Source organism: Acanthochromis polyacanthus, chromosome 5 (genome assembly GCF_021347895.1).
Source record: "Acanthochromis polyacanthus isolate Apoly-LR-REF ecotype Palm Island chromosome 5, KAUST_Apoly_ChrSc, whole genome shotgun sequence".
Taxonomy (NCBI): domain Eukaryota; kingdom Metazoa; phylum Chordata; class Actinopteri; family Pomacentridae; genus Acanthochromis; species Acanthochromis polyacanthus.
In genome coordinates this window covers 28,694,910-28,711,783 of record NC_067117.1, presented here as the reverse complement: position 1 = coordinate 28,711,783, position 16,874 = coordinate 28,694,910, and the positions used below count along the sequence as shown (strand labels likewise).

Sequence of the window (16,874 nt, the reverse complement as noted above, 5' to 3'; positions counted from 1 at the left end):
AAAGTTTTTCTTTAACATTTTCTTTCAGGTGTTAGATTGTAAAAACAGTAGATGTACAGCATTGTGCAAAAATATGTGTTCATTAATCAGTTACTTTGATTTTGTGGTTGAAGATTGACTTCCTGCTGAATGAATTTCAGACAATTAGACATCTCCCTTAGAATTTGAAGCACCTAAAACCTTCACACAGTACTGCACATTTAAAAGAAGAAGTAAATTCAGCTGTAATCTTCCATCCTGTCCTTCCTCTCAGGACCCATTTGTGATGGGGGTGTCGCCTGAAAGAGGCCCCAAAGCTGGAGGAACAACTCTGACCATCACCGGCCGAAACCTGCTGACGGGTCGGCCGTCTGACCTCTCTGTGACTGTAGGAGGAGTTCCCTGCAACATGTGAGATGAACACAGCAGCACGTACAGACAGAGACGGTCAGGTTTAGATTGGTTAAATGATGGATTCATCCTGTAGCTAATGCTAAGTTAGCTTTAGTTTAGGAGCTGCTGTTTCCACTAATTCTCTCTTACTCAACACAAAGACTTCTTCATTTGGTATTTTAAAGGTTAGACTAAAGGGGGGAAAGAGGGAAAAAGATCAAGAAGCTTTTTGACATTCCAAAACATTGTACATGTAAAAAAAAAAAAAAATTGAGACTGGCATTGCTCTGGTACCAGTGCTAAAGAAGTAAATCATTCCACCTCCATTGACCAAATGTTGAAGAAAAGTTGACACCTGACCACACAATATTTATCTGGGTTTTTCTGTGCATTTGTATGTTAGTAAAACATGTAAAACTTTTTATTGCAATAGTGAAAAGTCAAAATTTTCGAGGTCATGTTGATTTTTGCATCATTTTCTTCATGCCAATCTGTTTCAATGTTGCTGTGTGACTATCTCTTGCTAACCAGGTTATAATGAATTAAAAACAGATGTTGATAAAGAATTTAAAAAGTAGCAGGATATATATATATATATATATATATATATATATATATATACACACACACACACATATAAAATTTGTACTATTTTCTACATTATAGATTAATACTGAAGGTTAACACTTTTTTACAACATAATTCTATATGTATTCTATTATAGCTTTGATGTCTTCAGCATTAATCTACAATGTATAAAACAATTAAATACAACCACTGAATGAGAAGGAGTGTCCAAACTTTTGACTGGTCGTGTGTATATATCAGCCATATAGCACAACTTTTGTAAAATACAGAGTGTCCAAAAAAAATTTGACATCATTTTGCTGGCCAATAACTTTGGCAATTCATGTTGAAATATCCTCTAATTTTCACAGAATGTATAGAAACAGATCAAGTTTTTTTTTTCATTTAATGTTTTATTTTTGTTCTGTTTTCAGGTTGAGCCATGCCGTTCACTCCCAAAAAGAAGCCATTTTGCATCTTGGAGTATGCTGATATTGATGATGGTCTACCAGATCCTTTAGCCCTGCATAAGCAGCCGTCCTCTTCAAATTTTTGATACCAAGTCCAAATTTGTTTGCCAGTTGGTGAAGTTTATCCAAATTTTGCATTGAAGGCACGCTGCACAGTCTTGGGTGACTGTGTGCGAGCATATTCTAGACGCAAAATGACTTCTCTTTGGGAGTGAGGGGCATGGCTCAACCTGAAAACATTTAAAAAAATAAAACATTAAATATAAAATCTCGATCTGTTTCTATGCATTCTGTGAAAATTTGAGGTTATTTCAACAAGAATTACCAAAATTATTGGCCTGCGAAATGATGTCACATTTTTTGGGACACCCTGGAGTCTGACTTTTCTTTTATCCCAGTAACTCTCCAAGTTGGGACAATTTTGGAGTCATTTGACCGTCATACCGGCTCAGTGATTGTCCTAATATTGGCCATAAATGCAGAAAATGTAATTTCAATCATTTTTTACTTATAAAAAATGCATCTGACTGGCACCGTACTCTACAGTTTTAAAGCTCCGATTGGTGCCAGTCACAGGAAAGCAAACCTCAGTCAACTGAGACAAAATGACCCAAATATAAAAGTAATGAAGCCGAAGTCCACAGAAGATAAAAACCTCCTAATAAAAATCATGCAGCATTGAATCTTCCCCTTTTCCTCATCATTAATGAATGTGTGTCTCCTCAGAGTGTCAGAGGTGCAGAGCTCCAGTGTTCAATGTGTGACGGGCAGCAGCAATAAAACAGGAGATCATCGAGTCACGCTGCATTACGGCGGCAGCCAGCGCCACCTCAACCTCCATGGTTACCGCTACACCCACAACCCCAACATCACACACGCCACACCGGCCAAGAGCTTCCTGGAGTAAGTCTGGGAACCTTCACCTCTTGTTTTCGTGACTTAACATCAAAGTATTGTGGGTTTATGACGGTGTCTTTTCTGTTTAGTGGCGGTCGGTTGATCTATGTGAGGGGCCACAACCTGGACGTGGTGCAGGAGCCTCGGATGGTGGTGACCGTCGCTCCCTTCGAGACCATCACTCAAAACAAGAGGAAGAAGCGAAGGAGGAGGAAGAGGAGGAGTGCAGAGGAGAGGAAGGAGAGGGAGAAAACCCTGGGAAGGATGGTGTCTGACCGGGTCTGTTCTGGAGACCCTCTCTGCTCCGTCAAACAGGTCAGCAGGTCGACATAGAAGAGGAAATGTGAGCGAGCTTTCAGTGTTTCCACCAAAATGACAGCTCTGTTACCTGTCCTTGTCCCATCAGTTCACGGAGCGCTGCGAGGTGAACTCCTCCTCCCTCATTCTGTGTCGCTCTCCAATGGTGGATTTATCCGTGTGGGGGTCCAAGGTCACTGTGGAGTTTCTGCTGGATAACCTGCGATTTAATTTCAACCGTCTGAGCCCTCAGCCCTTCAGCTACGAGCCCAACCCCATCCTGACTCCCCTGAACCAGCAGGACCCTCTGAAGGCCTACCGCTACAACCCCGGCAGCTTCATCCAGCTGGAGGTCAGTGACTAACAAGAGCTTTACTAAGTGGAACAGTGTTGGCAGTAATGTTACATCACCATCACTGTTCTGTTTTCAAGGGTAGTGATAAATGGATGCACAATGAAAACCACAAATAGAATAATTTGTTGATGTATTTGTCCAAACAGGTCATTTGTAGCCGAAGAAAATCCTCCAAAAATCATTCATGTTGTCTTCTGATGCTGCTTCTCATTCATGACTGAAGAATCCAGCTGATTTAATAAATAAACAAAAGAAAAGCACAACTTTAGCGACACTTCTATAAAAGAGTGAACAAAGCCATACTCCCTAACCAGCCAGCCAGGACTGTTCATGGCTACAGTATAGGAGTGCTTGAAGGTTGAGCTGAAAGTTAACAAAAACTAAATTTAAACTTTCCTGTTACTGTCGCACCTTTTATCTCATTTCACTAATTGCACATCCTCGATTCCTCTCCTCACGTCTTCATCCTTCCTACTAGAGACTCGAGCAGAGAAGGAGATGCAAAGAGAGAAGAGTTGAGTCAACAAATTTTTTTAAACAAAATGAAATATCCTCACCTCGGAGCGTCACTTTAAACCACCGTCAATTAAATATGATGCGTGGCACAGCTGCATCACCACACAACAGTGTTTATGATAATATATAGTCTGTATTTTTACTTATAATTAAAGTCACAACACAGTAGAATGTGTGTAAAGATTCTTATTTTTTATGGGGTCTTAGTTTTTTTGGGGTCTCTGTGGTTGTTTTGTGTCTCTCTGTGGTTGTTTTGTGTCTCTCTGTGGTTGTTTTGTGTCTCTGTGGTTGTTTTGTGTCTCTGTGGTTGTTTTGTGTCTCTCTGTGGTCGTTTTGTGTCTCTCTGTGGTCGTTTTGTGTCTCTCTGTGGTCGTTTTGTGTCTCTTTGTGGTTGCTTTGTGTCTCTTTGTGGTCGTTTTGTGTCTCTTTGTGGTTGCTTTGTGTCTCTTTGTGGTTGTTTTGTGTCTCTCTGTGGTCGTTTTGTGTCTCTTTGTGATTGTTTTGTGTCTCTTTGTGATTGTTTTGTTTCTCTCTGTGGTTGTTTTGTGTCTCTTTGTGGTCGTTTTGTGCCTCTCTGTGGTTGTTTTGTGCCTCTCTGTGGTTGTTTTGTGTCTCTTTGTGGTTGTTTTGTGTCTCTGTGGTTGTTTTGTGTATTTCTGTGGTTGTTTTGTATCTTTGTGGTTGTTTTGTGTCACTTTGTGGTTGCTTTGGGGTCTTTGTGGATGTTTTGTCTCTTTGTGGTTGTTTTGTGTCTTTGTGGTTGTTTTGTGTGTTTGTATACACACGTGGACAAAATTGTTGGTACCCCTCAGTTAAAGAAGGAAAAACCCACAATTCTCACTGAAATCACTTGAAACTCACAAAAGTAACAATAAATAAAAATTTATTGAAAATTAAATAATCAAAATCAGCCATCACTTTTGAATTGTTGATTAACATAATTATTAAAAAAAACAAACTAATGAAATAGGGCTGGACAAAAATGATGGTACCCATAACTTAATATTTTGTTGCACAACCTTTTGAGGCAATCACTGCAATTAAACGATTTCTGTATTTGTCAATGAGCGTTCTGCAGCTGTCAACAGGTATTTTGGCCCACTCCTCATGAGCAAACAGCTCCAGTTGTCTCAGGTTTGATGGGTGTCTTCTCCAAATGGCATGTTTCAGCTCCTTCCACATATGTTCAATGGGATTCAGATCTGGGCTCATAGAAGGCCACTTTAGAATAGTCCAACGCTTTTCTCTCAGCCATTCTTGGGTGTTTTTGGCTGTGTGTTTTGGATCGTTGTCCTGTTGGAAGACCCATGACCTGCGACTGAGACCAAGCTTTCTGACACTAGGCAGCACATTTCTCTCCAGAATGCCTTGATAGTCTTCAGATTTCATCGTACCTTGCACACTTTCAAGACACCCTGTGCCAGATGCAGCAAAGCAGCCCCAAAACATTACTGAGCCTCCTCCATGTTTCACCGTAGGGACAGTGTTCTTTTCTTCGTATGCTTGGTTTTTGAGTCTATGAACATAGAGTTGATGTGCCTTACCAAAAAGCTCCAGTTTGGTCTCATCTGTCCAAAGGACATTCTCCCAGAAGCTTTGTGGCTTGTCAACATGCATTTTTGCAAATTCCAGTCTCGCTTTTTTATGAGTTTTTTTCAGCAGTGGTGTCCTCCTTGGTCGTCTCCCATGAAGTCCACTTTGGCTCAAACAACGACGAATGGTGCGATCTGACACTGATGTACCTTGGCCTTGGAGTTCACCTTTAATTTCTTTGGAGGTTGCTCTGGGCTCTTTGGATACAATTCCAACGATCCGTCTCTTCAATTTGTCATCAATTTTCCTCTTGCGGCCACGTCCAGGGAGGTTGGCTACTGTCCCGTGGGTCTTGAACTTCTGAATAATATGAGCCCCTGTTGTCACAGGAACTTCAAGCTGTTTAGAGATGGTCTTATAGCCTTTACCTTTAAGATGTTTGTCTATAATTTTTTTTCGGATGTCCTGGGACAATTCTCTCCTTCGTTTTCTGTTGTCCATGTTCAGTGTGGTACACACCTTTTCACCAAACAGCAGGGTGACTACTTGTCTCCCTTTAAATAGGCAGACTGACTGATTATGAGTTTGGAAACACCTGTGATGTCAATTAAATGACACACCTGAGTTAATCATGTCACTCTGGTCAAATAGTTTTCAATCTTTTATAGAGGTACCATCATTTTTGTCCAGGCCTGTTTCATTAGTTTGTTTTTTAAAATAATTATGTTAATCAACAATTCAAAAGTAATGGCTGTTTTTGATTATTTAATTTTCAATAAATTTTTATTTATTGTGACTTTTGTGAGTTTCAAGTGATTTCAGTGAGAATTGTGGGTTTTTCCTTCTTTAACTGAGGGGTACCAACAATTTTGTCCACGTGTGTATTTACATCTTTTATGTCACGGATGCTAAAAAGACTTAATCGAATGAACAGCATGGATACACCTGTGCATCTTCATACCATCTCCAGCAGCCTTCTGGATCCCCAGTATGCATTTCAGAAATTGAGACGTCCTTTGTTGTGATGCACCAAGATTGGTTTCCATGTCACAGACCAGAACACTGAACACCTTAACACCTTATTATAGCAAATAAACATGAATACTACACTAAAAAAACACAGAAACAAGACTGTCTACTTTTACATCCAACAGTAAGATGTAATGACAAGAGCTGGAAGTAGAAGTTTTATGTCCATGTGTTTTTTTGTTTGTTTGTTTGTTTGTTTGTTTTTAGGGGGAAAACCTGGACTTGGCCATCACTAAGGATGAGGTGGTGGTGCTGGTCGGGGAGGGTGTTTGTGCTGTGAAGACTCTGACCAGAAACCATCTCTACTGTGAGCCGCCGCCCCAGCAGCCTGCACCGGGATCCAACGGCAAGAAACGCGAGGGCTCCGACAACCTGCCTGAATTCACTGTGAGTCCACCAGGATTTGACCTTTAAGAAGTCGTCATGTTTTTACTGCGCCTGCTGCTGCCTGAAAAACTTTTAATGTTTAATTAAAGAGGAATGTTGGTGTGTTTCAGGTCCAAATGGGCAACCTGAACTTCTCTCTGGGTAAGGTTCAGTACGACAACCTCAGCCTGTCCACCTTCCCTGTGGAGGCTCAGATTGGAGTTGGAGTCGGGGCCTCCATAGTGGCCCTCATCGTCCTGATCATCGTGCTCATCTACAGGTCAGTTGGTTGACTGTTCCTCAGATTGTTAGCATGTTTACTTTGTAGATGGGTACAGAATAGGAAAAAATTACACATAAAGGGATCTGTTTTGACCACTAGTTGCGACATAGATGATTGGTTTGATGATGAGACCATTTGGCTTACTTTTATCATTCAATTATCATCTTTAATGCACAAATAATCATTTTAATAACCATGAGGAGCAGATATCATACGCCTGACTCTAAAAAATGACTTCTTGCTGCACTGTTGGTCCTTTATGTGCTGCCAGAAGGGCTCCAAATCATCTAAGGCATGAATTTCACAAGGACTCCACCAACACTGATGAACAGAATAGTTTGAGCACATCTCCTAACATCTTTGGCTCTTCTCCAAGTAGATCAAGTCTTTACATCTGCCTTATGAGAACAGACCATTCATGTACTGTTCAATTAGGCCCCTATGTGTACCATTTTTACAATACAGTCCATATTACTCGTTTCATCTGTGAATGGTTATAATGTGTTGGCTCGTCTGTGGAAATGCAGCATCGAGGCAAACAGGTATAAAAAAACAACAACATCCTAACATGGTCTGTTGGACTTTATAGAGCAGTTTACATGGACAGTTCACAAGCAAGTTCACATTAGTGACTGAAGGCTTTAATGGCAATTCAGATTTTAAAACATGTCAGCGATGCAGCCTGTGGAAGAACTGAAAAACATTCTCCTTCATTCTTATTATAATTCAAGTCCTCCAGCAGTAACACTTTCTAAAGAGCACCAGCTGCCAATTATGACATGTAGCAGCGCTGTGGTAATGGTCAGGTCAAAGCCAAATGGTGCATTTATGGAACAAACACCTCCCGACTAGGGAAAAAACAAACCAGGTGTAGGGTCGGTTTTCTGGTGTGAACTCAAGTTAAAACCAAGCCAAGTAAGTTTGTTGCACTAGTCAAGGATTTCATTTATTGCTTACTGATGAATTATCTTTTTGATTGTATTTATTCAAGTTCTTTGTGGAGGGAAAACAGAGTTGCTCTAATTGCAGTGCCAGGTGTCTTTGCATTGATGGCAGTGACACTTTTGTTGGTTTTCAGTTGATCTAACAGTCCATCTTCACTAGTAGATAACTGTGGCACTTTAACACCATCAAAAAGTGTGAACAGAGTACAGACGCTGAGTTTTTAGCATCGGAAGTCATTTCTGGTTGTTACTAACCAGCCTGTGTTTCCTTTGTGACCCTGCGATTAACCCTGATCCTTTACTGCTGGGGGTTTGTCGGGTCAAATTACATGAGTCAGCCCTTTCACAATTTCACTGGATTTCCACTAATCCAGTGTGAAACTGCTGTTATTTGTCCTCCATCCTCTATCCCTGCCTGACCCCTCTGCTTCTGTCTGATAGGAGAAAGAGTAAACAGGCTCTCCGGGACTACAAGAAGGTTCAGATCCAGCTGGAGAACCTGGAGACCAGCGTGAGAGACCGATGCAAGAAGGAGTTTACAGGTAAAAGAATGCGAGCAGAGAAAAGTTCAGTGACAAAGGAAAGAGTTTAGAGAAGAAGAGCAGGTTATGAAAGGAAAGCCAGAGACGGAAGAAGAAAAAAAAGTTTGTTTTCGTTTGTGGATTCCAACAGATCCACTTTGTTTTAACACCGTTAGCACATTACATCACACCGCCTGGATGAACTGTTCCTCACATCCCACATGGCTGCTGCAGAGGAGTTTAATTTTAGTCTGTCTGCTCTGTCCAGGGTCAATATTTACCAGCTCCTACCTCCATGCACAGTTCCCAGCATGCACTTTGAATGTCATTAGTATGAGAAGTCAGAGACTGAAGGGCTTGTAGCAGCCTCTTCTGACCTTTCACCCCTCTTCCTTGTTCTAGACCTGATGACTGAGATGATGGACATGTCCAGCGACCTGGTGGGCTCAGGGATCCCCTTCCTCGACTACCGAATGTACGCCGAGCGCATTTTCTTCCCCGGCCACCGGGAGTCTCCACTGAGGCGAGACCTGGATGTCCAGGAGTGTCGGCGACAGACGGTGGAGCAGGGCCTGGTGCAGCTGTCCAACCTGCTCAACAGCAAACTCTTCCTCACTAAGGTAGTCACCGTCACCTCTGGCATCACGGCTTAAATGTAGCTTTGTGGAGAACATGTGCATTAACCCTCGTGTCGTCCTGCGGGTCAAAATTGACCCGTTTTAAAGTTTGAAAATGTGGAAAAATAAATATATTTTCATAGTGAAACTTCTGATGTCCACATTTTCAACATTTTCGGGAAATCTTTGAACATTTTTTGTTGAAAAAAAGAAATGTTAAAAATGTTTCTTAAAAATATTCACAAAAAAATTTACTGGATTTTGGTTGATTTTTTTTTTGTGAATGTTCTTAAAGAAAGTATTAGAAGTTTTACTGATATATATGTAATCACTTTAGATATTTTTAGGGTTTTTGGAAGATTTTTACTCATTTTCTGAAAATATTTACAAGAATTTTCTTGCCAAATTTGAGGTTGTTTTTTTTTTTAAATCCTCAATTTTTTGCAAATTTTTTTGAAATTTCAGGATTTTTTTTTGCTGAATTTTTGGATTTTTTTCAGATAAGGAAGCAATATTTTTTTGGTGCCCATAAATGAGGACAACGGGAGGGTTAACATCTATTCTTCTCCTCAGTTCATTCACACTCTGGAGAGCCAGCGAACGTTCTCTCCCAGAGACCGAGCCTACGTGGCCTCGCTGCTGACGGTGGCCCTCCACGGGAAACTGGAGTATTTCACCGACATCCTCAAGACTCTTCTGAATGACCTGGTGGAGCAGTACGTGGCCAAGAACCCCAAACTGATGCTGCGAAGGTAAGAAGAGGAATGAGATCATAGTTTAAGGTTCAAGTTGTTCTCGAAAAATGTTCTACAGCTGCTACAACTGTGCGTGTTTCCCTGCAGAACGGAGACGGTGGTGGAGAAGCTGCTGACCAACTGGATGTCCATCTGCCTCTATGCTTTCCTCAGGGTCAGTCAACACTTTGGAAGGGATATAAAACCAACCCTTTCTTTTTGTTACATAACATTTACAGTATCTGATCTTTGTTCGTCAGTAGAGAGGGTCTGGTTAGAACATGGTGGGAAAAATTTGCGTGGGAAAGTCGCTGAGTGAGATGTTCCCCAGATGTGGCGTTCTCAAGATGGCCATGAGGAAAAAATATGTCAAACCTACATCTTGCGGGACATTCAGAGATGATATCCAGTGACAGCTATTCATGCAATTAGATTCACTACTTGACTGAAGTGATCCAAATGTTCTCAGTTAAAATTAACCAGATAAATGATATGCGTATTTCAGACACTAATTAATATCTGAAAGGCACTGCATCCTTACCAGTCCAGTGTAACTTTTAAAAAGCAGATAAATGTGCTGCCTAAACATCACAGTGCTGACGTGTGTAAGAAATGATTAAACATTCAGCCAACCTTCAGCCATTAGTAAGAAAGTGAAATCCTCTTTTTCTCAGAGTTTCAATCTGCAGAATGATGTGCAACCTTTACAGCCTCTTTAGGAGAAAGTTCTGAGCTACTGATTTAAAGACGGTGAAAGAATGTCCTTCATTCTCTCCTGCAGAGTGTTCCAGCCTAGTACTAATTGACTTCTTTCTGTGTGTGTGTGTGTGTGTGTGTGTGTGTGCAGGACTCAGCAGGAGAGTCTCTGTACATGCTGTTCAGGGCAATAAAGCACCAGGTAGATAAAGGACCGGTGGACGCTGTGACCGGGAAGGCCAAGTACACCCTCAATGACAACCGCCTGCTGCGTGAGGACGTCGAGTACAAGACCCTGGTGAGGAGACTTTAAATAATCACTCGCATCTAATGAGAGATTCCCATGACCTCCAACCTCAGCCTTCATTCTCTCCTTCTGCAGACGCTGAACGTCCTGGTTCAGGGCGGAGGAGTGAACGAGAGCCAGCCGCTGCCCTCCAAAGTGCTGGACTGCGACACCATCACACAGGTGAAAGAGAAGCTGCTGGATCAGGTGTACAAGGGCACCTCCTTCTCCCACCGACCCCACGCCGACTCTCTGGACCTGGGTGAGAATCCACAAACAGGGCAGATTCAGATTAAATAGAATACATTCTAAACTTGGCCTCACAACAAGAATGTTTTTGCGGTTTGAACAAAAATGCATGAGTTTGCATGTTTTCCCTGTACCTGGTACTGTGGGTTCATTTGTGATTCTAAACTGGGTGCAGGTGTGAGTGTAGCGACAGGGTATCGCAGGTATAGCTAATGGATGAATCATACAGATTAAGATGTATTGATTTTAATGAATTAATGAAAAACAGAGGTGGTAAAAGGTTGCAGTGTATCTTTTAACTGCTCACAGTTCACACATATCTGTTGCAGCATCGTGTAATTGTGAACTCCTGCTGGCCTGGACCTTCTTTTCTGTATTTGTTGAACTGTGGCGCCCCCTAAAGGAAGAGAAAAATAAATACAAGACAGTTTATTGAGTGGTCGGGTTACTGTATTTGTTGGTGCATTATCAGCTCCCAGTGATCAGTGGAATAATGTAACACCCTTGGAGGAAGTAGGTAGGGATGTATATTGCATCCTTCATGTACATGGAGGCCCATGTGTTCAAAAACATACAAAGATAAGATTAAAGGTTTTTTTTTGTCACTTGCTCATACAGTATGCACAGTGACTGTTCACAAGATAAGAAAATGATGAGGTACTTTATGGATCCCTCACTGGGAAAAATTACATGTTTTAGCAGCTGGATACAGATGAGACGTGGAAGAAGCAAGATAAGAATTACAAAAGTACAGTAGGGCAAAAAAAGGAAAAGATAAAGGTCTCATAAAGACAATGTAAAAGACAAGATGAATTTATACATGTACAAGCATAAAACTTGCACAGGGTGCCTTTAGAATGTTAGTGTAAGCTGCTAATAGCAATAATAGAATAGAATAGAATATCCTTTATTAGTCCCACAAGGTGAAATCTGCAACGTCATAGCAGCAAAGTGGCAGTAAAACAAGCACGAAAACACAACTATAAATTAAAGAAGTGAGGAATACACATTATATATACAATTTAAATCAGAAAAAACAGAAGGACACAAGGATACTAAGAACACAAATTTAAGAATATAAACTCTATATCATAAAAACCTACTTACACTGACATTCCACTGGAAGCCGTAATAGAAGGCACCCAAAAAGTGTTCATGCACACATTCCACAGTGAGTACATTACATTTAGAGAAGCATGCGGTTTTGTTATGGCGCTGAAAGCACACCACACTGTGCTGATGGTGCTGCTGCTGTCTCCTGTTCAGAGTGGAGGTCTGGTGTTGCCGGTCATCTCATCCTGTCCGACGAGGACTTGACCTCCGTGGTTCAGGGCAACTGGAAACGCCTCAACACGCTGCAGCATTACAAGGTAAGAACCATCTCCTGACGCTCTGAAAGCACAAATCTCAGTGATCTAGTTGGTGACATGTTCAAATAAATGGTTGTTAGATCCTAATGGTGGATGTTTTGCGTTGCTCATCAGGTCCCAGACGGTGCAACAGTAGCTCTGGTCCCCCGACACACGAAGCACATTCACCATGACAACCACGACTACGTAGCAGGAGAGAGTGAGTTCCTTTACAGTTTTAAATCTGAATTCATTTTCCTCATAATCAGGTTTTTACTGAACTTCTTTTTCAGATCCTTACTGCTTTTGTCTGACTGTTTTGTATCTATGCAGCAGAAATTACAGGCATGAACAAATTAGTGAAGATTTGTAAATCAGAGCAGACTGGAGTTTCCAAATGACTCCTATAACTATGTTAAATATCTCAGAGAAATCAGCAGCTGTAGTCAAATGTAGTTACGCATGAGAAGGTACGAGGTCATGCCACTGATAAAATTTGATTTCCACAGCATTGCACATCACCAAACCTGTTCTTCCAAGTAACTGTATGTTTAGTTTTGTATATTTTAGTCATATTTCCAGGTTTATTAAAAGTCTATGAAAAAAAACAGAATTGTCGGTTTAAATAAGTAAAACTATTGTTTAATAATTCCATCAAATAGGAGTTTTTCTAAACTCAAGACTGCCTTTATTTACACGGTCTTTACAAATGTATGTACACTATTGTTCACAATGGTATTTAACATGTGGTGCACCTTTACAGACGTTGTGTTTCATTTGACATTGAAATCTGGACTTATTTACTAGGAACAGGATGTTTGCAGGGTCACCTCAGAATATGTACGTTTATAAAGTGAAATCAGAGACTGAAGAACATGTAAATGAGTTGCTGATTATGCAGGACATCAGACAAAGTTGTTCCAAATAAAGCGCTTGAGCTGCAAAACTATTTTATTATCCTAGTTTTAATTGAGGTCTGTGTTCTTTGATGGCAGCTTTGTAATAATGACAGTGACAGATGGTGAAGCGGGGCAGCGCTCGTCAGTGAATCACTTTAAAGCCTCACTAATGTTTGTGCAGAGACTCCGATGCTGGAGGATGCAGATGAAGGTGGAGTGAGATTGTGGCATCTGGTGAAGGCCAGCGAGGAGCCGGAGCTGCCCAAACACCGCCGAGGCAGCCTGAGAGAGCGAGAGAGGGCCAAGGCCATCCCCGAGATCTACCTGACCCGCCTGCTGTCCATGAAGGTACACCATGCACACACAGCCAAGTTTTCAATGCACACTTTGTGCAGCTTCTATAGCTGAACTCTAGACACACACAATGTATAACACAATTTAGTGTGCACTTTATAACCACTGCTGTCATCACTGTACCATTGCCATCGTCACGTTGTACAAACCAAAGGCACAGTGCACCTTACGTCCACTGCTACTTTCAGTTTAGTTCTGCTTATTCATTTAGTATAGCTTTAATTTTTTATTGTGTTCATTTGGTTAAGGAGGATAGGTAAAGTAAGGATTTCATTGTACAGTAAAACAGCTCAGTTTTCTGTGCACATGATGATAAACCTCTTGACTAGCATTTACATTAAAGTTACAGATAAAAACAGTGGGTTAAATAGAAACTCCCCGTGTTGGGAGCAGCAGCTTTTTTTCCATTTAAAATATATTGTCTGGCCAAGAAAAAAAGTCGCCACCTGGATTTAACTAAGCAAACAGTTAAGAGCCTTCCGATGGATAATTACTGCAGTGATGAATATGTTTCAGCTGCAACAGCTTCTTTAATGGTAGCTGATGCAGTGAGGAGCTTCTCATTTCTTAAACAACCATGTTAGAAAGCATATCCCATGGTAATGGAAAGGAGGTTAATCTGTCTCAGAGGGGTCAAATTATTGGCCTGCATAAAGCAAAGAAAAAAACTAGGAGATTTCTGAAACTACTAAAATCAGGTTGCGAACCGTCCAACACATCATTAAAACCTGAAGATAGTGGAAAACCATCATCTTCCAGGAACAAATGTGGTCTGATGAGTCCAGATTTACCCTGTTCCAAAGTGATGGGGGCATCAGGGTAAGAAGAAAGGCAGATGAAGTGATGAACTCATCATGTCTAGTGCCTACCAGCCTGTGGGGGTTAGGGTTATGATCTGGGGTTGGTCAGGTTCAGCAACATTTTGTTCCCAAAGAATGAGGTCAGCTGACTATCTGAATATACTGAATGAGCAGGTCTTTACATCAATGGGGTTTTTCTTCCCTGATAGCATGGACATGTTCCAAGATGATGATACCAGGATTCATGGAGCTCATACTGTGAATGAGCACACCTGTGCACTAATCATGGTGTCTAATCAGCATCTTGATGTGGCACACCTGTGAGGTGGGATGGATTATCTCAGCAAAGGAGAAGTGCTCACTATCACAGATTTAGACAGATTTGTGAACAATATTTGAGAGAAATGGTGATATTGTGTATGTGGAAAAAGTTTTAGATCTTTGAGTTCATCCCATAAAAAATGGGAGCAAAAACAAAAGTGTCACGTTTATATTTTTGTTGAGTGTACGTGTTATATAGATGATTATGATATTCTTAACACCTTGAATGATGAATGCTGGAATGAATGTTTTATCCCACATAAGTAAGAGAGCAAATAAATCTGAAATAGAGAAGAAATCTGAATAGAGAAGAAAGAAGCCCTGCTAAAGGCTAGCTAGCGTAGCTTAGCAGTAACCACTGTCCCTGCATCTTCTTGCTTCCTGATATCTATATACATTAATGACCACCCTTACAAATGTCCCTTTTTATTGTTTTTTTTGCCAAAAATTTACAAAAACTACTATTTTAGCTTGCGAATCCACGACTGTCTGACCTTGTAACCAGAATAGTCACCTATGTCTGAGGACAAACACAATTAATCGGCCACACATGCATTTTTCAGACCTTCAGTTAACACACTGATACTCTAATTCTTATGCTGTCGTGTGAACATTTCTGTTAACTCTTCCGCTTCCTCTGTGTTTCTCAGGGGACGCTGCAGAAGTTTGTAGACGATCTGTTCACAGTGATCCTCAGCACCAGTCGTCCCGTCCCGCTGGCTGTCAAATACTTCTTTGACCTTCTGGACGACCAGGCGGGACATCATGGCATCTCTGACCTGGAAACAATCCACATCTGGAAGACCAACAGGTACAGTACAGACTCTCACAGTGAGGTTTAGGACAGTGAGTGTCGATGATGCTGTGATGTTAATCTTTCTTCTTGTTCCTTCAGCCTCCCGCTGCGTTTCTGGATCAACATCGTGAAGAATCCTCAGTTTATCTTTGACGTTCAGGCGTCTGACCACGTGGATGCTGTACTCTCCGTCATCGCACAGACCTTCATGGACTCCTGCACCATCGCTGAGCACAAACTGGGGCGGGTGAGCAGCGGTTTATTTTTCCTCTGAACCTCTGAACAAAAAGGCTTTTTTTTGCCGATTGACTAGAAGGAAGGAAAAGGGTTGAAATGATGCAGATTCTGTAGGAAGTAAGGAGCATTTCTCTGCTGTGGATCTGTTTAAGAAAAAGCTGACATAAGGATCCAAACGAGTCTTAAAATAGCCTCTCATTCCTTTATTTTTTTATTTTTGAACAGGATTCTCCCATCAACAAGCTGCTGTATGCCAGAGACATCCCCCGCTACAAACAGATGGTGGAAAGGTTGGCTCAGCTTCCCCTAAATCCTTACCTCGTGATTACAACTGCTTCCATAACCGCTCCTCAGCCAACACGAGATAGATCCATGCCTAAATATGATTTGGAATAAAAACTATCAGGTTTTTTTATGCAACGCTAAAGAGAAAGCATTATGTTGTATTGATCTTGTGTTGTTCTGTGAGCAGACGTTCAGTTTTCATTCACTTCTTGAAGCAGTTATTCATGTGGAAAGTTGCTGACGGTGATGTTTGCTGCAGGTACTATGCTGACATCAGGCAGACTATCTCAGCCAGTGACCAGGAGATGAACTCTGCTCTGGCTGAACTGTCCAGGGTGAGTGCAGCTAACGGCTAACAGAATAAGCAAACACACGGAGGCACAGTGTGACGTTTAATTTGTGTTTCAGAACTACTCCGGAGAGCTCAACTACCTGGTTGCATTGCACGAACTCTACAAGTACATCAACAAATACTACGACCAGGTGTGTTGATCGCTCATACCTGCCTGTAGAGGTTCATTATGGTTCTGTATATATGATGCTGTGTGCTGTGGAGAATGCCTCACAATGCAGGTTGGATTAATTAAAATACAGATTTTTTTTTTATGCCAGATTTTTAAATGCAATCGATCAGTATGACATTTTTAAAGTCACAATCTCTGCATGAAAATTCTGCCACTGAGGACCTTCACTCACAAATCAAAGGAAGAGAAAGTTAGTTGATAAAATTAAGCAGCATTAAAGATGAAAACGCTGGTTTCCAACCCCTAACAGCAAAATGTGTGACATAGTGGATCTTTGTTGCATCTCAAATCTGTATAATATATTAATGGTTGAAACATCTTCATTTTTTCACATGGTTTCATTAAATGAAGTCTTTGAGACCCTGAGGTGTAAACTAAGTTACAAATCTAGGCCAGAGTCTATGACTTGACCGTGTTCAGATCTTCAGAAAGTCACCAAGAGAAGTCAGCATTCGGTGAGCAGCCGGATTTATTTGTCGACAAAAATCCAGGAGTAATTCTTAGCAGTGATAACGCCCCAAGAATAACTGAAGATACTGAGCTGTGCATCATCTTTTATGCTATCTTTTATACGCCT

At 41.2% G+C, this 16,874-nt stretch overlaps 1 protein-coding gene across 1 annotated transcript in view; it reads left to right on the top strand.

The window, feature by feature from the left end:
• plxnb1b (plexin b1b) overlaps positions 1-16,874 on the top strand; it is a 143,328-nt gene that overhangs the window by 122,468 nt on the left and 3,986 nt on the right. Inside the window, exons 20-39 of the mRNA XM_022208187.2 lie at positions 254-390; positions 2,136-2,312; positions 2,396-2,621; positions 2,713-2,955; positions 6,244-6,423; positions 6,534-6,682; positions 8,071-8,171; positions 8,553-8,770; positions 9,341-9,519; positions 9,610-9,676; positions 10,349-10,495; positions 10,580-10,745; positions 11,999-12,102; positions 12,217-12,301; positions 13,162-13,328; positions 15,106-15,266; positions 15,351-15,498; positions 15,714-15,778; positions 16,033-16,108; positions 16,182-16,256. Of these exons, the coding sequence (XP_022063879.2) occupies positions 254-390; positions 2,136-2,312; positions 2,396-2,621; positions 2,713-2,955; positions 6,244-6,423; positions 6,534-6,682; positions 8,071-8,171; positions 8,553-8,770; positions 9,341-9,519; positions 9,610-9,676; positions 10,349-10,495; positions 10,580-10,745; positions 11,999-12,102; positions 12,217-12,301; positions 13,162-13,328; positions 15,106-15,266; positions 15,351-15,498; positions 15,714-15,778; positions 16,033-16,108; positions 16,182-16,256 (2,871 nt within the window). The remainder of the gene's footprint in view (positions 1-253; positions 391-2,135; positions 2,313-2,395; positions 2,622-2,712; positions 2,956-6,243; positions 6,424-6,533; positions 6,683-8,070; positions 8,172-8,552; positions 8,771-9,340; positions 9,520-9,609; positions 9,677-10,348; positions 10,496-10,579; positions 10,746-11,998; positions 12,103-12,216; positions 12,302-13,161; positions 13,329-15,105; positions 15,267-15,350; positions 15,499-15,713; positions 15,779-16,032; positions 16,109-16,181; positions 16,257-16,874) is intronic.